This window comes from Helicoverpa armigera, chromosome 27, assembly GCF_030705265.1.
Source record: "Helicoverpa armigera isolate CAAS_96S chromosome 27, ASM3070526v1, whole genome shotgun sequence".
Taxonomy (NCBI): Eukaryota; Metazoa; Arthropoda; class Insecta; order Lepidoptera; family Noctuidae; genus Helicoverpa; species Helicoverpa armigera.
In genome coordinates, this window is record NC_087146.1 from 759151 (window position 1) to 783445 (window position 24295).

The window sequence follows — 24295 nt, forward strand, 5'->3', positions numbered from 1 at the left end:
GAAAACGGTTAGTTGTTGTATATAGAGGAATGATCCAATGATAGTATGCTTTTATTTCCTGTATTGTCACATACCTATCGTCTTCATAATCGTCAACTGGAGGTCGCTTCTTCTTGCCAGGTCTGCGGGGCCTGGGTCGCCTCCTGAAAAAAATCCAAATCAACATTAACTAAGTAAAACACGATATATTATTAATAGTAAATAAAACCTAAATCTATGTTAGGTATGCTGCTTCGTTGGTTTCGGATTCGACTCCTGGGCCAAAATTGCTATGAGGTTTTTAAGAAAAGTTTTTATTAACCTTCTTAAAGCAATCCGGAGTCTGGAAATTGGTTGTACTACATTGTTACATTGGAGAACACATAGATGTCGGTCTTGCTTGTGATCTCGCTCCGGTGGTGTCACGATAGCCATTTTATCGCGCCGTGAGAGTGAAGGAATAGTGAGTGCACCTGTGTCCAAGCAAATGCTCGTGCTCTATAATATGTCCTGCACAGCTGGCTGATCTCCTTCAAGAACTGCCTAGACGCCATTATTGTAGTTATTTGTAGTTATTATGCTACAAATAATCTTCAATTACCATTCCATGATAGACTATGCATACCCATCATCTGCCATCTTCCGTGCTTTCTTTCCAACTATGTTAAGGTCGGCTTCTAGTATAACCGCGTTACCTTCCATCATCATCATCATCTCAGCCATAGGACGTCCACTGCTGAACATAGGCCTCCCCCTTAGATCTCCACAGATACCTGTTGGAGGCGACCTGCATCGAGCGTCTTCCGGCGACCTTTATGAGGTCGTCTGTTCACCTTGTTGGTGGAAGTCCTATGCTGCATTACCTTTACCAAAAGAAGAATACCAACCTATCTTCATAATCATAATCATCATCCCTCGAATAATAATAGTCGTCGTCATCATAATTGTATCTGTAGGCTGGACGCCTTCGCCCCGGGCGCTGGGGGCGAGGAGTCGTGGTGGTGGTGGTAGTGGTGGTGGTGGGCGGTGGCGCTGGGGTCGTTGTGGTGGCCGCCTGGTAGAGGGCGTCGTTTCTGTGGAATAACAGAATTTTTTAAAATAGTTTTTTTTGCGATTTTAGCCTTATATATATGAGGGTTTTTTTTCTGCACTCGTATAAAAATTACCCTAAAAGTATGTTGTTCTTGTGATTCTTCTCGTCTGAAGGAACTACTTCTCGCATATGGTTTAAGTTTGACTAAATGTTATTTTCATGTATCAGCTAAATGCAGCCAAGTTTTACCAAAATTCAGTAGTACCAACGTTCAGTCGTTGGTGTGTGAAGAAGTTACGAACATACACAATCTTTTTTTTGCTACTTTTAATCTGTACTTTCAGCTGTATAATATTTGTATGACTACCTGTTTCCTGAGGTTCCGACGGCATCCCGTGATCACTACTTCCTAAAAGCTACTAAAAGCTAAAATTTTGTTTTCAATAGCATTTTGTCAATATACCACGTACGAAGGTGTGAACTATAGCTATACTCTACTATGAAACACTATATATAGATACCATACCATAGTAGGTATTTAAATCAGATAATGGTATGCACAATGAATAACCTTCGTTTGGAAGGGAATGGTGCATTCAATGCAGTTGCTTCGTGACTTTGATGTGCTAAGCTTTTGTTATTTATGTGCATATTATAATACTAGTTGATCCCTGTGTTATGATGTTATAATCAAACATCATTTAGATATTTTTAGATATATTTATTAGGAGCACAAACATGATTACAATCAGATCAAAATCAGCCATTAGACAGTTTAGTAGTGTAGTCCCTTACTGCTAGTGTTGTCACCAACTAACTAAACTATCATAGATTATAATATTAAACTTACTAATACAACATCCTTCCCTTTTACATTTTCTTAAGACTCAGTTCAACGTTAACATTATCAACACAGAATTACTTTACTACAATAGCATTAGATGTTTTACAGTTAACCTTTACTTACAAAATTATTATTTTAACAGATCAAACTATAGTGGATTAATACAAGATACACAACTCCTTAATTAAGTATTTATTTGTTTACTACTAATATGGAAATTACTCAATGACAGTTAACACCTTTGTATTTCTACAAGATACTTCTTAATCAGCATGATACAGTTTCTTAATCTTTAAACTTATTTATAATCAACTTATTAATTAACATTTTAACTTAATAACTAAACAAAATCTTTCAACTTTTAAATCAGTACTTAAACTTATTAATTAAATAAAATCTATAAGATAACTTGGTCTTTTAATTAATCTCCCTGACCTGGTCACCCTACCATTAGTAACATTATCAGAAACTAACGGTCTTATACACTCATTGTCTCTTATTATATTATTTTGTATGTCCTGTCCTTGAAATATCTGTCTCTGTACTTCTTGCCTCTCACTAACTTCACAATTACCTTCTTCTTCTATCCTACTCTTATCAGAATATTTTCCTCCTTTAATTAACATTTTCCTATTTCTTGTTATCATATTTCCTGACTCATTTCTTACTTGGTATGACCTAGGACCACTAGCCTTACCTATCACTATACCACTCTCATGTGGTTTCCTACAATTTTCATCTTGTATTTTAACAATTTCTCCTTCCCTTAACTCTGGTAAATTCCTACTTCCTTTATTATAGTACTTTTTCTGAATATCCTGCCTCTTATTAAGTTCCTGGCTATACGAGTCTTTATTATCTGTTTTATTAATTAATTTTGGCAAAATGGTTTTAATATTCCTATTAAATAACAATTCTGAAGGTGTTTTCCCTTCTGTGGTTATTGGTGTGTTTCTATACATTAGCAAACCTAAATATACATCTTTTTTATCATAAATTAACTTTTTTAACAATTTCTTGACTGTTTGTATGTATCTCTCTGCTAAACCATTACCTTGGTGATGTTTTGGACTAATTATCTTATGTTTGAAATTCCATTCTTTAGAGAAACTTTTAAATTCTAAGCTTGTGAATTGACTTCCTGCATCTGTATAAATACTCTCTGGAATACCATGTCTTGCTAAAATTTCTTTAATACTTTTAATTGTAGTATTTGCATATAGATCATCTAATGGTTGAATTTCTATATATTTACTGTAAGCATCAACAATAAGTATGTATGGTTTTGAATATAGAAAAAATATATCTATAGACAATATTTCCCATGGTCTTTCTGGAATTTCTTTCTCAATCATAGATTCTTTCCTATTTGCATTCTGAAAACTTTTACAAGTGTCACAATTTTGAATTAAATCTTCTATTTCTTTACTCATATTTGACCAAAATACTGAATTTCTAGCTAGTATCTTACTTTTTTCTATGCCTAAATGTGCATAATGTATGTTTCTTAATATTTCTTGTCTTTTAGACTTAGGTATTACTATATTCCTACCTTTAACAATTAATCCTTTAATATTACTCAACTCGTCTCTGTAACTATAGAAAATTTTAGCCTTACTATCAACCTGTGACTTATTTTCTGGCCATCCTTCTAATATGTATTTATTTACTGACATTAATTCCTCATCTTTAGCCGTTTCTTTCACTAATTCTTCTATTTTTTCATCAGATAATCTAAAACTTTCCATTATCATTGCTACATGAGTTTCTACTTTTAAATCTGAGTTTTCTTCTGTGTCTAATAAATGAGATCTACTCAAATGATCTGCAACTAACAACTCTTTTCCTGGTTTGTATTTTAACTCAAACGAATAAGGTTGTAAAGCCATTCTTATCTTTTGTAGTCTTGCTGGACACCTATTCAGCGGTTTGGAAAAAATTGAAACAAGTGGCTTATGATCAGTCTCTACTATAAATATACTACCATACAAATATTGATGAAACTTGGTTATTCCATACAAAATTGCTAAACTCTCTTTTTCAATTTGACTATATTGTATCTCTGTTTCAGTCATCGACCTTGAACCATAAGCTATTGGTTTTCCTTCTTGTAATATCACTGCACCTAATCCTGCTTTCGAAGCATCTACGCTGAGTACTATCTGTTTATTTATATCAAAATAGCTCAACACTGGTGGTTCTATCAATAATTTCTTTAAATTTTTATAAGCAATATCTTGTTCTTTTGACCACACAAAAGGTACATCTTTTTTAATCAATTGTCTCAATGGTGCTGTTACTTCAGACACATTAGGTATAAATCTAGCCACATAATTTATCATTCCTAAAAATCTTAACAATTCTTTCTGAGTTTTAGGTTCTTCCATCTCTACTATAGCTTTAATTCTATTCTGATCTATTTTAATTCCTTCTGTAGTTAGTACATGTCCTAAGTATTTAACTTCTTTCTGTTTGAAATTACATTTTTTCCTATTAAATCTTATGTTATATTCCTGAGCTTTTTTAAGTACTTGTTCGAGTATTCTATCATGTTCAGCTTCTGTTTTGGCATGAATCAAAATATCGTCTATATATATTTCTACTCCGTCAATATCTTTAAAAATTTCACTGAAAACTCTATGAAAAACTTCTGGGCTTGATGCTAAACCAAACGGTAACCTATTAAAATGAAATCTACCAAATGGAGTATTAAATGTTGTTAAACTTTTACTATTATTTGTCAATTTTATCATCCAAAAACCTTTATTCGCATCTAGGGTACTAAAGTACTTACTATCCTTTAACTTAGCTATTATTTCGTCAACATTGGGAATCATCATTTGTTCTCTTTTAATCTGTGTGTTTAGATATTGAGGATCTAAGCAAATTCTCATAGCTCCATCTTGTTTAGTTGTCATTACTAATGAACTTACAAAATCAGTCGGACCTTCTGTCTTACTTATTATACCTAATCTTTCTAATTTATTTAATTCTTCCTTTAATTTATCTTTCAATTTAAATGGTATATGTCTAGTCCTTTCAATTTTTCCTTGCCAATCTTCCTTTAATTGAATGTCATACTCAAAATGTTTTATCTCACCTATTCCTTTAAAAACATCCTTATATTTATGTAGCAAATCAAAATTTTTAGTCTGAACACTGTAAATATTTTCTTTAGTTGTTCTCTGAATCAAATTAAATTTTATCAAAGTAGGCAATCCTAGAATAGGTACATAATTACCTTTGCAAACTTGAAATTCTATATTTTGAACTTTATTACCTATCTTCACTGTTAAATCTACTTTTCCTAATGTTTCTATTTTCTCATTACTATAACTGGTCAGTTTACAATTAGTTTTTTGAAAAGTTCTTATCCCAAATCTATTACAATCACTCACAGAAATGACATTACATTGTGCACCTGAGTCTAACTTAAATTTTAAATGTCTATTAAAATCTGTGAAATATACATATTCATACCAGTTTTTATCTGCATTAATATTACTAATGTTTACTACATACGTGCCATATGATTCCTCGCTGTCACTTGGATGCATTTCTTGAACTGCCTTTATGTTTCTTGTATTTTGTGCCATGCACTTCCTTGCAAAATGATTCAGCTTACCACATTTCATACATTTCTTTCCGTATGCCGGGCATCTTCTGGTACTGTGATGGAATCCACATCTTTTGCAGTCAATCATCTTCTCTGTTTTTAATTCTTGTTGCTGCTTATTCTTCTCTTGAAATCTATGTTCAGTACTTCTTGTAAATTCTTTATCTGATTTGTCCTTCCTTGTATTTTTCTTCCATCTTGTTTCTTTCTCGGCCACTGATCCGCTTCTATTCTTCTTTTTAACGCTGTTGACTGTGCTCGTTCCAGGTTCATTGTCTATCTTCTTAATTTGCTCCTCCGCAAGTTCTGCAGCTTTACATATCTTAATGGCTTTAGTTAGTGTTAAATCACTTTCTCGCAGCAGGCGATCTTTTAGTCTCTTGTCAGCGATCCCTGTTACTATTTTGTCTCGCAGCATTCTATCTAATAGGTTTCCGAACTCGCATTCTGTGCTGAGTTTTTTAATTTCTGTATAAAAACTATCAAAAGTTTCACCTTCTCGTTGATTTCTAGTAAAAAATAGATGTGAATTGACGCTTTCATTTTTTTTCGGTATAAAGTATTCGTTAAATTTCTGAATAACCTTCTCGTAGTTAAAGTTTTGATCCTTTTCAAAGTCAAATGTAGCATGTATTTCTTGGGCCTCTTCTCCCATGCAGTGAAGCAACAATGCCGTCTGAGTTTCAGTCGTTTCGGTTTGTGCGCCTGACGCCAATCTGTATATCTCAAACCTCTTCATAAATTTTTTGTATTCTTCCATACTTAGATTTTTTAAGCCAGTTGGGGGTTTTAATCCTACAATACCTGTTCGTTTAGGTTCGGCCATCTTCAATCACAGCGTGGTTTTTCGTTTTCTTGCAAAATGTGCTTTCCAATTTCCAATCGCTATCGTATAAATTACGCGTTGACTTCAATCCTTGTTGGTTTATTTGTCTCGCAGCGCCATGTTATGATGTTATAATCAAACATCATTTAGATATTTTTAGATATATTTATTAGGAGCACAAACATGATTACAATCAGATCAAAATCAGCCATTAGACAGTTTAGTAGTGTAGTCCCTTACTGCTAGTGTTGTCACCAACTAACTAAACTATCATAGATTATAATATTAAACTTACTAATACAACACCCTGCAGTTCCACCTGACTCTAAAGCTAATAACTTCCTACAACTGGATAAAAAGTAGTCCATGTCCTTTCTTAGGTTCTAGACTAATACCGAATTCCATTTAAATTCATATTTAATTGAAATTGCTTCGGCACTGAACTTTTGTATGAAAGCTGGAAAGATATGGGGTTTATTTTATAGTTATTACATATATCAGTAAGGATTGTTTTTCGCCAGGTAAGCCATGTGGCTTTACCCGCCTTTAGCATTGCACTTTAAATAGTCTCGATTTTAGTTTGGCAGTCAACAGAAGCCATATTTATGTTACCTATGTAATGTGGGACAAATTATATTAGGTTGTATATCTCTTTATTGTTTCGTGTGGGATATATAGATGGCACATGGTACAAAACTCCTTACCCTAATCCCGAAAAAATATTATTTTTTACTCTAAATTAATTTTCATTTCTCTACGTGAGATCTAAATTATTTAATAATTGTATATTGCTGTGGAGATTGAATAGCGGATTTCCTAAAACAGTCATATCATGCTTAAAAGGAGGCTTCAATCACCTACGAAATAAAGATTTTTATTTTGTATGTCTGATTTTAAACTTACCGACTCCAATAATTGGGCGAGTTCTTGCAATCGACTTCTGAAACGAAGTGGCAGATGAAAGTCTTCTGGTCGAAGGCTGTGTAGTTCGCGCACAGGAAGTCGTACCGCGTGCCGAACAGGCAGTGGTGGTATACCTGGAAGAGAAGGTGGATGTGAGGATTTGAAGAGCAGTAGCAGTAGTGTTACTTGGAGAGCTTAGTCTTTTTTGTCTTTTATATGGGTAGTACAATGTCTACTTAGTCTTTTCTCAACTACATGTAGAAAGACAGAATGATTTTTTTTTCAATTGGCTAGCACACTACAAAAATAAATGTAATAACATGTTGGAGTTGGTTTCCAGTTTAATAGGGTGCTACTGAATACCAGTGCGCCATATGGAGCACCTGCTGCCTATCTGACCTCTTTAAACCAGTTACCTGGGCAACAAGATACCCCTTGGTAAAACTGGGTTTCATATTATGTGGCTTCTAATGTTATAATTACTGCCGGGAAGCTAATAGACCACTCTAAGCTATCAATATTTCCTTCTCAATTTATAAAGAACAACACCCAAACTCAAAGTTTGTTTTACTCCAAAAAAAATGTTGGAAAAATCTAATTCCATCTACTTTTAAAAAACACAACCCCAACCTTTATACAGGAAACTAAAGTAAACTAAAATGACACGATAAATTAAAATCAGCAAGTAATAAGCTGAGAGCCAAGTTAAAATCGTTCTTCTAGAGGTAGATCTAGACAAACTGTTTACGTAAAAAAAATAATCTCACCTGACACTTATGCGGTACAGACGCGTAAAACCCATCGTGCAATCCATCACATTTAAAGTCTATAGTCTCAGGTTTCGGTACTGTTTCATAGAACGGGTAATCAGACAGGTTGTAGCCATTCAACTCTCTGGGCAGATTGGGGTCGTAGATGTAGTCTATCTGGGGGATCCCAGATAGTTTGCTGGTGGTGGTCGTGTTCGTCGCTTCTCCGCCTTCGGCTGTTGTTTCAGTCTGGAAGAAGAATTTTTGGATTGTTAGATGTTGGCATTTTTGGGTAATGGGTGAGATGGTGAATGTGTCTGTTTATTCTAAACGGGTACTTAATGGAGAAAAATTGGCAATGTATATAGGGGTTTTTTATAATTTACAATATTATGAGTTAAGTAAGTAAGATAGTGCGTAAGCACCTACTTTTGTTTCTATTTCATATTTTTAAATTATTTCAGTTTTTGATTTCATCTGGGTTTGAATGTTGCCTGTAAGACATTGATTAGGTGCTATCAGGTGAGTAATTATTTGTTTCCTTCTATATTGTCGTACAATAAAAGAAAATTTTAAACTTTTCAGTCAACATCTACATTAAGAAAACTGATTCAAAAGAATAAATGACTTTTCAATTTTATATTTGCTCGAGAAATTTACTAATAGATAAGTATAAAAAAGCTAAATAGATGAGCAAAACCGCAGAACACAGCTCATATACTCGAAAAGTTGAAGTGAAATAAGTTAAAGTAACAGTAACTTAGTAACATCCTTGGACTTTAAGTTCTAAACATCTTTACTAACTCAGTTATAGCGTGATAGGTCGAAACAAACTATAGTTAGAAATAGATTTATTATTATTACTCTTTGTCTCAATCGGATAGTTGCTCACCCATCATTTTAAGCGTTTTTGTAATGTAGGTTAAGGCTGTATTTAAGTCTGTTTAGGAAGATGTAACAATACTAGATCTTTACATAAGATAAATGTGAAAATAACTCTGTCTGTCTGTCGCGCTACTGTATCTAAAACTACTGTATCGGTTTAAATGGCTTCTGGAGCCTATCTTGTTCTAAGTTCTCAGTCACTATTTCAAACAATCTCAATGTATTTGTCTAACTATTTTGGTGGTACACACATGTAGTTTACACCTGAGAAAGGATATAAGCTCATTTTTACGCTGTTTTTCCGCATTTTGTCTCTCTGTTACGCTTTCACGTCTCAACCACTGATATGATTTAAAAAAAAATTTGGTACTTGTGGTATTTGTGGTTCTTGACCTTGAGAAAGAACACCGGGATAGTTTTTACCCCGGACTTGAAGAATTCTCTTGGAAACGCGATATAACCGAACTATACGCGGGCGAAGCCGCTGGCGGAAGCTAGTTGTGAAATAAATAAGAGAACCTACTTAACACATGATTCTTATAGCAAAATAGTATATAGGAACATACATATATATATATATATATATAATCGTATAATATTAAACCGACGTGATCTAGCATAACTTTCCCTCTTAACGTCACATTTATTATGTCTTCCTATGTATAAATATTTCATAACTATAAGCCACTATAGATTAGTCAACAGCCTTGAATATATTTTCTACTTCTCGTTATGAAGCTGGTTTTATTTAATTTTAAATTATATTATATTAAAAAGAAACCGGATTATCCTGTCTCCTAGTATTTTGGTTAATTAGCTTCTGCCTGCGGCACTAAGTTATAATGTAGTTTTCAATTAAGTAGTAATTTCAAATATTTAATTTAAAACATAGAATGTAATTAATTCGATCTTAATTGGACGAATCAATGGAGGTGGTCTTAGCGAAGGAAAGCATTTTTTTCAAATAAGTCAATCTTATCGAAAAAAAACATAATTTTCCAAATAAGCTCTTCATGTTGTTTTTTTTATAATTTTAAGAACTTCACTAATGGAATTTTCTAGTACTTATAGGTGATTACTTTTTCTAAAGTGCGAGTAGCTTTTAATATGTCTTAAATGTTTTTACTTTAAACTATTTTCAGGGGTGAACAAGAAAACGGAGGTACAATTTAAATATCGATTAACTGACATACAAACGAAATATTTACAATTTATAACCATGTACTAAAATTATAAAGCTGAAGAGTTTTTTTGTTTGAACTTGCTAATATTAGGATCTCATCATCATCATCATCCTCCTGCCCTTATCCCAATTTTATTTGGGGTCGGCTAATATTATTATCTACTAGTCCGATTACAAAAAATATTTCACTTACCGAGCAGACTATTTTACCCTATTCTAATGAGGACAGTAAATAGCTGTATAAAATATACAATAAAATAAAACTTGATAATATAGGGTACTTTTGTGTAAGTAGTTCCCACTGGGGTGAAACCGCGGGGGATAGCTGGTAAAAAATATAATGGTATCAATAAATACCGACCTCAGCGCCATCTTCAGCCGCCTCCTCCGGTGCTGCAGTGGTCGAGGACTTGGAGAAGATGAGAGAAGTAGCCTTCACAGCTGTCGTGGTGGGCACGTCGATCGCCAGGAGTGTCAGGGAAATACCTGCAATTGTGATGAGAAAAGATGTTGAAAAACTGTTGGTTCTGATCTAGTGGATATTAAGTTTGTATGAATGTAATAAAATGTAAAGAAAATAAAATAAATTAAGTGAAGACAGGAGATTAAATTGTGTCTAACGCATTAATTTTGTAAGATCATGGGTCCTATGAACTACAGATACGTTTTTAGCCAACTTCCCAAAAAGATGTACACAATACGGCTGTTTATAATATTTTTTTTTTTTATTCGACAAAGAAGTTTGTTGTTATTTGTTAAGCGAACAAGCAAAGGTCCTGGATATTATCTATACGAATATATCTTGACTCAGGCTGGAGTCAGATCGCTAACTTTAGAATTACAAAGTTGAACTGTATAAAGTAGAATATATCATAGATTTCAACCTGCAGAAATCTTAACATAGGTAGTAAAGAATGGAAATATTCTACCAGATTAAATAAATTAGTATAACATAACTCTTTACAAGTGAAGGACAAACTACTTAAAAACCTGAACTAAACATACATTATTACCAATTCTTACAAAAACCGCAAGCTTACATAACGGAAAAACACAAAATGCATGTTCTCAGAAACATGTTATTGAACTTTAAGGATAATTACAATAAAAACGTTTATCAAGGACTCTTCTGTTGAAAGGTATTTTAATGTTTATCATTCATCACCTTATACATATACAGGGTTATTTTTCATTCACCATCCAAATTTAAAAATCGAGGACTTTTAATTAATTTATTTTCATATGTGAAACATTATAATCAAATAATAACAAAAACAAAAAAAAACATCCAAAAGAAAATATCCGAAAATAAACAGAATGTAGAGACACGCAGCAAGGTTATTGACCTCGTTATGGTTATTTCTGGCACGTTAAACTGTAGGTCCCGGCTGTCATTGAACATCCTTGGCAGTCGTTACGGGTAGTCAGAAGCCAGTAAGTCTGACACCAGTCTAACCAAGGGGTATTGGGTTGTCCAGATAACTGGGTTAAGCAGGTCAGATAGGCAGTCGCTCCTTGTAAAGCACTGGTACTCAGCTGCATCCAGCTAGACTGAAAGCCGACCACAACATGGTTGGGAAAAGGCTCGACAGATGAAGATATTGTTAAAACTACTGAATAGATTTTGGAAGAAATATGATTTATTTATTAGGCTACTCTTTATCTATGTACGGGCAGTAGTTCTCTCAGAAAGCGGCTGAAACTGAGGAAAACAGCTAGTTTTTGTCATACATAATTCTTCACATAAGTAGCCATTTTATGTAATGCAAATTTTGACATTTGTGCTGCAGTTTCACCATTTGCAAGTCCTTGACTTTTCATGATGCAACTTATGTTAAATGATCATCGTATATGTCAATTAGTCTTATGGGTTATAGTGGTGTTGAAGTGTCGATAAAATGTTATGTCTTTATCGATAGTTCGTGTGGCAGAATTCTGTTAACAAGTGTGCGTAAATAATTGGAATAAGATTTTAAAATTTTCGAAGGTATGCAAGTGTGAATTTCAAGTTATTTATTTTAATTTGAAATACAAAAAATGTCTATTAATTTGTGAATTATTGTGGTGAATACTCAAATTAAATCATATCATGTTCGCGAAGTTTAAAAACCATGTACAAAGTATTTTGTATTACCATGATAATACTTTTGATTCATTTTCATACTTGAGTGTGCCAACACTGATCACTACAAAAAAATAAGTTGCACAATATATTTTAATAGGATCACATTACAAGTCATATTTCCACAAAATTTTGTTAGTGTTGAATAATTTTATATTTCTAAGAACACTAAAATATGCCTTTTACTTTATTTAATATTGTAGTTCAAGGTCTAAACAAATGCTTGCAGTACCAATGCAATTTTTCGAAGTTTTTATGTACTTTCTCAGTATATCTTGGATACCAATGATTGTGCATGTTAAACTGTAGGTCCCGGCTGTCATTTAACATCCTTGGCAGTCGTTACGGGTAGCCAACGCAAGAAAGTGTGACAACCAGTCTTACCAAGTGGTATCGGGTTGCCCAGGTAACTGGGTAGAGGAGGTTAGATAGGCAGTCGCTCCTTGTGGCACACTGGTACTCAGCTGCATTCAGTAAGACTGGAAACCGACCCCAATATAGTTGGAAAAAGGCTAGGTATATTTTGTAGTTCTTTTTTTTAATTTGATTTCTACCAGAACTTAGTTAGATAGACCCTGACAACAGATGTCATGTTTTGCAACCAACAAGCTAGACTTAAAAGGTAGTTTAAAATCTCGGAATTTTAATATTCTAGATCTTTCCAAGGTCTAATCATGCGTAGAAACAATAAAAATACCCAAAATTAGATTGTTTTAACTGCCTCGTTTCCTTCTAAGAAACCTTGAGCGAATTCATGTTGACTGATGACATTTTTAATTTGCCTACTAAGAATTGGCATACGAGTTTTAAATACATATGTATGTATGAATCACGGAGTAAGCAATGATGAGCGGAGATGCCATAATGCAGGGGCCTGATTCTCCTAAGTTAATAATGTCACAATCGAATAGAAATTGAATCGCAATAGCATATCGGGCATTCTGCTACTTATTTAAGACCAATCGTATTCCAACGACATTCGATTGGTTTGCGATTGGTCTGCCGTTTTGGTCTATAGATAGGGCTGCCATCCGTCCGGGTTTCCCCGGATTTGTCCTCGTTTGGAGACCGTCCGGGGGACGTCCGGGCGGGGATTGAAGAAGTGTCCGGGGAAAACCCGGACCAAATTAAAATTAGGTCTTAGGTATTTGCATATTATTTTCGGACTCGTCCGGGAAAAAAAGCGATTTGCGCCAAATGTCCGGGTTTTTTTGAGTCTTTGTTCGGGTTTGACGAAATTCGAGATGGCAGCCCTATCTATAGATACGGTATTTTGCTCTACAATCATATTGCAATCGCAAATTTGCAGACATAATGATGAAAAGGATATAAAAGTTTCTAAGATCTCAGTCGAACGTGAATCGTATGTCACTTAAGTAAAATTAGGAAAATCGGGCCCCAAATAGGTCAGGCAGGTGCCTTCTTCTAGCTCAAATATGTACGCTGGGCATGACCAAAACTATACGAGTGAGGTCCATCTTCTTAGAGATTCCTGTCAACGATTTTTAGTATTACAAAAAAACCGGCCAAGTACGAGTCGGACTCGTGCACGGAGGCTTCCGTACCAGAGCAAAAATGAGCAAAAAAATTACATTTGTTGTATGGGAGCCCCCCAAAATATGTATTTAATCCTAGTTTTCAGTATTTGTTGTTATAGCGGCAACAGAAATACATCATCTGTGAAAATTTCAGCTCTCTAACTATCACGGTTCATGAGATACAGCCTGGTGACAGACGGACGGGCAGACGGACAGAGGATCCGAAAACAATAGGGTCCCGTTTTACCCTTTGGGTACGGAACCCTAAAAATGATCGGGTCCAAAGAAGGCGTATAAGGGCGGAGACAGTAACGTTCCTCGTCCCCCGAACACCCGCATGTTGTCGCGTTACTTTCTTAGGAGATTTTCCGTTATGGCACCTCCGATAGTCATTTCGTTCTCCATGGTATACATATGTATGTTACAGCTTATAAAAGTGTTATGTAATCGTTTGAATTTGGGATCCGGTTTGATTTTTTTTGGTGTTAAAAATGTATACTTGACGTTTTAATCTTTATCATTTAGCCATTCGCGAAGACACTTAGGTATTAGTTACCCAACTTCCAACAACAACTTGGCCAACTTCTCACAACCGGGTAAAAGTAGCATATAGATACCGCTAAGTTTCCTTGTGAATAGTCGTCTCAACCGGCAAAAACATAGCTAGACATAGGTCTCCCCCAAGCTGGGGGATTGGACTATACTCACCGCGCTGTTCAGATTTACATATATGTATGCTACTATCTATCTCCGAGCAAGGTATGTTCTGTTCCATTTGTTTCGCCTCGTCCGTTGTTCAGCAAAGTGAACCACGGTCAGGTGAGGTTGGCAATTGGGCCAGGACGATGATGGTTTACTTTCTTATATTATTTATATGAATAGTAATGAATACTTACAAAATAAACTAAATCCAACCCATCTGTGTCTAGATCGCTTCATTTTGTCACTTCCACCTGTGGACAAAGAAATACATTGTTTTAACACAAAAAAATAATGACAAATTCTATTATTTTATACAGAATTTTTAATAATCCATAGCATATCCAGTTTTTTAAGATGAAATATATAGAAAACGGGGATCTAAATTAACAAAAAAAAATTCAATAAATAAAAAAAGTGGGTAAATAGGTTATCCTTGGTTATCAATGTTTCGGAAGGCACAATAAAGTGGCTCCCCCTCACCGCTAACCCACAGCGGGAGGGGTAATTTGAGGATTTTTGACGTCGTTAAAAAAAAGTAGGGTCGCTCCATATAGAACTCTGGTTAAACTGGAAGATGACCACAAAATATGTATTTGGGAAAAGGCTAGGCCGCGCTATGCGTGTTGTCAATGGAAAGAAAAGCTTAATTGCTTTATATTCTTGCCTACATAAGATAATTCAAAAGTATTTATGTAAAAATAAACTTAATTAATCAATTTAAAAGCTATATAAAGGCAAATCACACTACAACAGCCTTAAACAGACATACAAACAAACACTCCCTTTACTTCATACGGAGCGAAGTGAAATGTAAGACCTTGCGTTGTTATGCCTAGTGATGGGACATTACTATCGATATTTTTATCGATAACTAGTGGCCCGGTATGCTCGATGTGCTGTAAGGTGCTTTATTTGATAAAAAAATATTTAATTATATTGTGTATGTAAGGATTTTTTATCAGTCTAACCAAGTGGTATTGGGTTGTCCGGGTAACTGGGTTGAGGAGGTCAAATAGGCAGTCGCTCCTTGTAAAGCACTGGTACTCAGCTACATCCAGCTAGACTGGAAGCCGACCTCAACATAGTTGGGAAAAGGCTCAGGAGATAGATATAGAAGCAAGGATTTTTTAAACACATTTAATTCTAAATAAATGTAAATACTAGTGTGTGTTGACAAAAAAATGAGATAAACGAATAACCGCTTGCAAACTTCACATAAACCATCTACTAAATAGTCCGAAAAAAGCCTAAACATTTGGTTTAGACAAGTGAGCCCGTTCTTGAGTTATAAAATTACAACGAAAAGAGACATTATTTTTTATATTTAGGTGTGCAGATAGTGTGCTAAATTAAAAATGGACGATAATATTAATATTTGAATGTAGAATCTTCGAGGTTATAACCTACATAGGTTTTTAGTGTTTTATGTTGAAATAGTAAAACTGTTATAAAGAGATTGAAACATAGGATATTTAAAATTAAAATTGTGTGAATAACTGACAAAAGGTGACCTAATTTCGTAATAAGGCAAAGTTGGAGTGTGACGTACATATTGACATGGATACATACATAGTTCTTGTTAGTTAACTTTGTTAATCTTAAATTAGGTGTATCGCATATGCGTAGCAGTGTTTCTTTTTATAAAGAGAGTATTCAACTTCGGAATAAGTCGTGGTGGCCTAGTGGGTAAAGGACCAACCTCAAGTATGAGGGCGCGGGGTCGATCCCAGGTCAGGCAAGTACCAATGCAACTTTTCTAAGTTTGTATGTACTTTCTAAGTATATCTTAGACACCATTGACTGTGTTTCGGATGGCACGTTAAACTGTAGGTCCCGGCTGTCAGTGAACATCCTTGGCAGTCGTTACGGGTAGTCAGAAGCCAGAAAGTCTGACACCAGTCTAACCAAGGGGTATCGGGTTGCCCGGGTTACTGGGTTGAGGAGGTCAGATAGGCAGTCGCTTCTTGTAAAGCACTGGTACTCAGCTGAATCCGGTTAGACTGGAAGCCGACCCCAACGTGATTGGGAAAAGGCTCGGAGGATGATGAGGATGATTCAACTTCGGACAAGCAAAATAATTGAACAGCATACAGTCCGTATGTACTGTTAAACATGTAGGTAGATAGAACTTATCCTTCTAGAAATAAGAATTAAGATGATTTTTAGACAGTAGGTATAACTCTGACACCCTCCTCCACTGCTGGTTCGGGAAGAGTCATCTGATTATTGACCCCTTAGAAAATTTTTAGTAAATCTTTATTCAGATTGATCAGATTTATGTCAGAATGACGCTATAAGTACCTAAGAATTGTAATTGGCTTTCTGATATTTAATCTTGTGTGTGCATGAAATGATTTGGTAAAGTCCTCCTTGTGCTTAAATAATTAAATAAATTTAACTTAACTTTGGTAACTCATTACATATTATTAGTGAACATTAGCAGCAAAGCTGTAAAATAGCTATTAAAACAAGCAACATATACAATATACATACTACACACAAAACACCTAGATGTCGTTATGTATGTCATGGCGTGTCTAGAGGTCAGTTTAAGGGTAAGAACATCATATTTCTTAAGAATTATTGTTTGTTTTGTATATTTAAATTAATGCTAATTACCTTTTGGTCTTAAAGCGGGCAATATGTTATTTTTAATTTAGCAGTAGGATGCAAGATTTAAAGCATTTTAGTTAAGCAGGAAGGTTAAACGCGCTAATCTCAGGAAACTAATGGTCAAGTTGAAAAAATCAGTGTTAGAGATTCCATTTATCAAAGAAGGCTGTTTTTTTACCAGGGCACACGAAGTAATTCAAAAGCTTCGCGAATGAACGGTAAAACAAAATTTGAAGCAAAACTGCAGCCAGGTCTTTGATGCAAAAGATTTTTTTATAAAAATGAAACTTAAAAGCTTGTATATAAGCAGTATGTATACTTAATCATCGTCCAGGATATAAATTATAATAATTAACTGTGAATGCATTTAATAGACATAAGTATGGTACATATTTTAAATACCAACCATGCAAGTGGAAGGCTAACCAAAGTCATTAAAGGCATCCAAGGCCGAATTCGTCCACGGTGGCTGTTCTCACGTAAGGAGATCAGCCAGCTGTGCAGGACATAGGTATTGCACGCACATTTGCGCAGACCACCTGTGTCTCTCACTATTCCTTCACTCTCATAGCGCTATGGGACAAAAATCCGACACCACCGGAGAGAGATCACAAAAACGACCGACATTAACGTGCTCAGTAAGCGCATATTCTAGACATAACTATGGAAAATATTTTAAATACCAACAATGCAAGAGGAAGGCTAACCTCTTGGCTGCCATTACTTAAGTATTTCTCTACTGTGGCAGAATAACCTTGAATAAGTTACTATGTGAAATGTTTTTACCAATGAGGAAAAAAGTAGATATTTTTTTACGTGTAGAGAATTTGTTTATCTTGCTCAACATCACTTTTTTGTTTCAAAGTATAGGTTGGTAGGGTACTTTTGTCTGGAAAAAATATATTTTGAGAAATCACAAATATTTTACTGACTTACTCATTATCTAAAGTTTTTTTTTTAAATCAAGTCTCAAATTGCTAAACACGATCTCTTAAATACCAGTAATTTTAAATTCTACTAACTTATCTCACTTAAACATACAACAACAAAAAAAACATTCCACTGAGCACAATAATATTCACAATTTACCACTCATAACAAAAAAAAAACATGTATCGAAAATAAACTATCGACATATTTCTATCGACACTGGTGCATCATTAGTGCCCACATAAGACAATAGACGAGATATACGATACGGCGGTACTTCCTATCATTGTGATCGCTATATGTACAAATTAGTTAATTAAATCTAACGTTAAATCTACAGGAAGAACGGATAATAGGTTACACAATCATCTGCCTAGGCATTTCCCTAATATATTGGTATTGGCTCCTAGTGTTATGCAGCTGAGTACCAGTGTTTCACAAGGACCGACTGCCCTATCTGACCTCCTCAACCCAGTTACCTGGGCAACCCAATATCCCTTGGTTAGACTGGTGTCAGACTTACTGGCTTCTGACTACCTGTAACGACTGCTAAAGATGTTCAAATGACAGCCGGGACCCACCAATATAATTCCGAACTTGTTATGATAAATAAATGGTTACCTACCCATTCAAAGACTGACTGGGCCGCTGCTTAACGTTTGATTGATTGATTAAATAATAAATGACTCTAACGTTAATCCTTGCGACTTTTACGTAGCCAAGAGCCATGTCGAGTAACAAATGAAATAATTTCTTCACAAAGAAACATCAAGAAGTTAAATTCGACCCTTTTTAGTTTCAGCATTTTAATCATTTACTTTTATCTTTTTCTATATTTATAAAAATGGAACCCGCTTTCCGTTGTCACAACATAACATGAAAACGGCTCGACCGATTTGGCTGAAAATTAGAGGGGAGGTAACTTAGACCCGGGAGAAGGTTTTAGTCACCATTCGGCTACGGGACGCGGGCGAAAGCTAGTTGTAAATATTTATAGTTCTGTAAATATTTACATAATATGTAGAGGTAAATAAAGTACTTACTAGCAAAGACAGATTCATGAAGAATTTTCATGGACTCGCATAAGACCAGTTTTCAAACCTAGCCCGGATATATTTTGCTCCCCATTGTATTACAAAGTAAACTACTTATATCGGTATACATTTGTACATACATATATATAGAAGTATATAAAACTGTCTGTATGTAGAGAATGCAATCGTAGGACGTTCACCTTGCACCGTCCTTGCCGAGTACACTTTTACCTGCACTCGAGTATATACAAGCGATTATATTTAAGTTACCTATAAGTTTTTATTAAACTACCTTCAGTTTTCAGTGAAATCCTGAAGAAATTACTCCACGAATAAGGGTAAATACTAGCCTGTTTTGTTGTCTAGGTTTTGATCCAAGTCCATGCCAATTTTTATCTAAATTGGTTGAGTAGTTTAAAGACAAGAGCGTAGCAAACACACATTACAATTTTATTTATAAAAGCTGTTAGGTTAATGTTAACTTATTTTTTAACAGTACAGGTTAAAGCACATACAACTAGCCAAAATCATATACTCTTTTAAAAAAAATACTTGAATTGGAAACCTCTCTTTTTGAATGTCGGTTACACAAGATGAAAATCAGTCTCTGACATTTTTATTTTAAAATAGTACCTACTACCTACATAAGTTCTATAAAAATAAAAGTGACTTTCTTTCTTTCTCACCAGTCTATGTTGGGGTCAGCTTCCAGTCTAACTACATACAGCTCAACTTGGCAGTATTGTATAAGAAGCTAACTTAACATTTGACCTTCACAACTTACTTACCAGGTAACTTACTAGCATGATAACCCTTTGAGTACCAGTCTAACCGGCTGCAGCTGAGTACCAGTGTGCCACATGGAGCGACTGCCTATCTGACCTACTCAAGCCAGTTACGCGATGAACACGAGATGTAGTAAGGCTGGTTGTCAGACTTTCTGGCTTTTGACTACTCGTAATGTCTGTCAAAGGCATGCAAAACGACAGCCGGGACCTACAGTTTAACGTGCCTTCCGAAACACGGAGGAACTCGTCATGATAAGATGGTCCCACATCCATGGTTTGATCGTGCTAAGCTTTGCTTGTCTTTATGATTGATCGACATAAATATTATGCAGTTCTTACTTAGCCACGAGATCTTTTCGTGTTTGTTTTTATTCTGTCTGTTACCAGGCTGTATCTCATGAACCATAATATTAAAATAGTGGAGCAATTCTCACATACGATGCATTTTGTTACCGCTATAACAACAAAATTAAATAGTGAAAAGTATAATAAAGTAAATATATTAGGGGGCTCCCAATAAACATGATTTTTGTATGAAGGCTAAATCGCACTTGGCCAATTTCTTTGACATTGCCTTATATACTAGCTTCTGCCACCGGTTTCACCCGCATCCCGTGGGAACCTTTTCACAAACCCGGATAAAAAGTAACCTATAGTCTTTCTCGATAAACAGACCATCTTGCACTGAAATAATGTTTCAAATCGGACCAGTAGTTCCATTAGCGCGTTCAGGCAAAATAACAAACAATCTCTTCAGCTTTGTAATATTAGGATAGATAAACCAGTAAACATATACCGTCGTACCACAAAAGTTTTTAAACGTCTGTTGAACGCTTGTCTAAAAAAAAGACAGATTATGACGTTGAAATAAGGTAAGGTCCGTTTTGCAGCCACACTTTTTTTAGACGAGTGTTCAACAGATGTTTAAGTTATTGTAGTAAGGCTGATAAAATTTTTCTCATACTAAGAAACAATATTAATGTAGTTATCACAGTCCACTATATAGAACGGTCTATCTCGAAGGTCGAGCATCGTCACGCACCCACCGCGGTCGAATGCACACAAACTTTCTCCCCGTTCATTGTGAAGCAATATTGTTTTAAATAAGTTATATAACGTTATATATTACGATTATATTCCAGTATTATTACGTAATTTTTAAACCTTTTTATCACCTTGTTAAAGCTATGTAAATTGGCTGAAATATGTTTACGCTTTCTTTGTTTTTTGGTTAAAAAACTTGAGTTTAGATTATTTTTAAACAATGATTCAGCAAAAAATTTGTAAGTGAGGCGAGATTCCATTCCGCTACTTATTTAACGACTTATAAATATTAATTAAATATTGTTATGTCATTCAAAAACATCAGATCTAATTAGGTAGTTTCTAGTTTGTAGGTAAGATGTAGGGAATAATTTAGTTTGTAAATATACCTAGTAGGTAATAGTTTTAATTTTTAGTGTAAATACGTCATATAGTTTCTTGTATAATATCTATGTATTAATGAATGAATTATTAGTTGCTTATCTATACTTCTGTACTAATAAAATTAGTTTAAAATGTAATTTATTACGAGTGCATCGACTGTATGGACATCTTTCGGAGGTATGTATATCATATTCGCGTACTGAGATTGCAATTTTGCGGACATGTTAGAAATGTTCGCACGCAATTTGTTACTGTTTGCTAGAGCGAGAAGACAGGGAGATACATTTTGTGTGTATCATTGCTGCACACAGGGGAAATCGTCTCCAAATCCCATTCATTTTTGACAAAAATGTATTAATTCTCTACCAACTTACTACAGAACCCCACTCCGCGTAACCAAACACACTCAAACGGTTTCCAACAACGAATCAATCTTCATCGAGCCTTTTCCCAACTATGTTGGTGTCGGCTTCCAGTCTAACAGCATGCAGCAGAGTACTAGCGTGCCACTTGGAGCGACTGCCTATCTGACCTCCTCAACCCAGTTACCCGGGCAACACAATACCCCTTGCCAAGACTAAACGTAACGTAACAACAAATCATTACTATTCTTTCTTTTACCAATAAAATTTCACCTTGTTTTTTATATTAATATCGCTATGTAGGTCAACTCGGTCACGTCTGTCTGTCTGTCACTTACATAACGGTAAATGTTACGTGATCTGAAATTATTGATTGTATTCAAATGTGTTATGTGCAAATTTTGTATTACCTTTGGGGGTAGAACTTATGGGTACGGCATTTTGAATGATTTGACTAAGTATCATTCATTCATTCGTTCTTTGACATGTAATCATCATAGACACTTCGACTCCCGAGTTTTACTTCCAAGATAAACATACATAAATTTATACTACGTAACTAATAAACAAAAAATAACATATCCATGGTTTTGCGGCACTATGATGCAAAAATGTATCTCGTGGTGTACTCGCACTAGCAAACAGTAACACATTGCGTGCGAACATTACTAACATGTCCGCGACACTGCAACCGCCGCGCGAACACCATGCTAGCTGTGGACTCGCGACATAGCGTAATACATTTTCTGTTCGCGAACCATTTTGGGGGAATCTCCCCATTACAAAACTAATCTATATGTAATGGTGAATAAAACCTAGTATTTCTTTAAAAATACTTATGTAAATAAATAGTTTTCTAAGAAATATTTCAATAGTAGGTAACCTTTAACGCTATTTTTAGCGTTAAATCGAAAACAAAACGATTAGTTATAGAAGAGAATCTATAAATAATTAAAATGTGATTTCATTTGATGTATGGTGTTATGTTCTGGGGCAACTCTGCAGATAAAGAATTGGTATTCAGAGCGCAAAAGAAATGCGTTAGAGCGATGTTTAGGATGCAGCAGACAGAAAGCTGTAGACCAATATTTCCTAAAATTAAAGTCCTAACACTTCCCTGTTTATATATTTTGGATATGATTATGTTTGTCAGAAATAACAGCAACTTTTTTGTTAAGCTAAAAAGCAAGAGGCATCAATTTAAAATAAGCTTTATTTCTAACAGAACTGGTCTTTTGAATAATAGTGTGTTTTGCATGATCCCTAGAGTGTACAACCATTTACCTAACTCCTTACTCAAAATATCTAATAATAACATTTTTAAAAATCAAGTAAAGAAAATACTGATAGCCAAATCGTATTACTCAGTAAAAGAATTTCTTGATGATAAATTATAACAAAAAAAAAACCTGTTAATCGGAATATAAACTTATTTATCTGTATAATCTGAGTATAAAACTAGTATGGAAGAAACATTGTATCATAATATATAAATAATTAAAACAATTTAGTGACTATTTCTGCTCTTTGACATTATGTATTATTTTGTATTTTTTTTTTTCTATTAGTATTAAGATTAATAACCGAATGTAATATTATTAATTATTGTAAGATTGACATTTTCGTAATTGTATGGACTATTATTATTTTTTTTTTATCTCGATATGTTTGCAAGTAACTGTTCGGTTGCAACAAATTTGCATGGCGTGAGCCTGATTATGGCGATTTATAATTTATTTTAAGAACATCTTGTATACTTACCCATATTCTGCAAATAAAGAATTTGAATTTGAATTTTGAATTTGAAAAAGTTAGACAGACTTTTTAAACCAGCTTTTTCTTAATATTGTCATGACGAGTTCCTCTGTGTTTCGGAAGACACGTTAAATTGGTGGGTCCCGGCTGTCATTTGAACATCTTTAGCAGTCGTTACGGGTCGTCAGATGCCAAAATTTCGGACAACCAGTCTTATCGAGGGGTATCAGGTTGTCCTGGTAACTGGGTTGAGGAGGTCAGATAGGCAGTCGCTCCTTGTGACACACTGGTACTCAGCTGCATCCAGTTAGACTGGAAGCCGACCCCAACATGGTTGGTATATGGCTAGGCTGATACATAGGTAGTCTTTTAATTTTAAATGCAGCTGAATCTGTAAAATTTCTTCAATCGATTTTCAACCTTAGCACAATAATTGAAGATTAATGTTCGATTGGTATATGGATACGTAATTTTAATAAAATGAATATAACTAAAGTCACAAGTGCTGGAGTGGAGACCACGGACTAGCAAGCGCAGCGTAGGACGTCCTCCAACAAGATGGACAGACGACCTTATAAAGGTCGCCGAAAGACGCTGGATGCAGGTCGCCTCCAACAGGTATCTGTGGAGATCTAAGGGGGAGGCCTATGTTCAGCTGTGGACGTCCTATGGCTGAGATGATGATGATGATGATGAAAGTCACAAGTATGTAGGTAACTACTAATACCCATATAAACTTGTAACTATGTCCGTACCTAATTGTTTGAGAAAACACATGTAAACACACACACACACACACAGACAAACATAATGCTATCGTGGGAAATTGTTAGTACATTGTGTAATAATAATGTTTCTACATAATATACAGTAGGTACTTCCTATGGGTATACTTGCATCTTGATAGACATGCTTTACTAGTAGTTTACCGTGGTTTCACCCGTGTTCTGCGGGAATTACTTCCCTTACGAGAAAAACCAGCCAAGTGCGAGTTGGACTCGCACA

General features: G+C 34.9%; 1 protein-coding gene across 2 annotated transcripts in view; it reads right to left on the minus strand.

Annotated features, from left to right (window-relative positions):
• Positions 1-24295, minus strand: part of LOC110376176 (proteoglycan 4) — a 60672-nt gene that overhangs the window by 3226 nt on the left and 33151 nt on the right. For both annotated transcript variants that reach the window (XM_064042022.1, XM_064042023.1), the window contains exons 3-8: positions 14575-14631; positions 10380-10504; positions 7969-8199; positions 7202-7335; positions 867-1052; positions 75-143 (exon numbers count right to left, since the gene is read on the minus strand). In XM_064042022.1, coding sequence (XP_063898092.1) covers positions 75-143; positions 867-1052; positions 7202-7335; positions 7969-8199; positions 10380-10504; positions 14575-14617 — 788 coding nt within the window. In that variant the 5' untranslated portion in view covers positions 14618-14631. The remainder of the gene's footprint in view (positions 1-74; positions 144-866; positions 1053-7201; positions 7336-7968; positions 8200-10379; positions 10505-14574; positions 14632-24295) is intronic.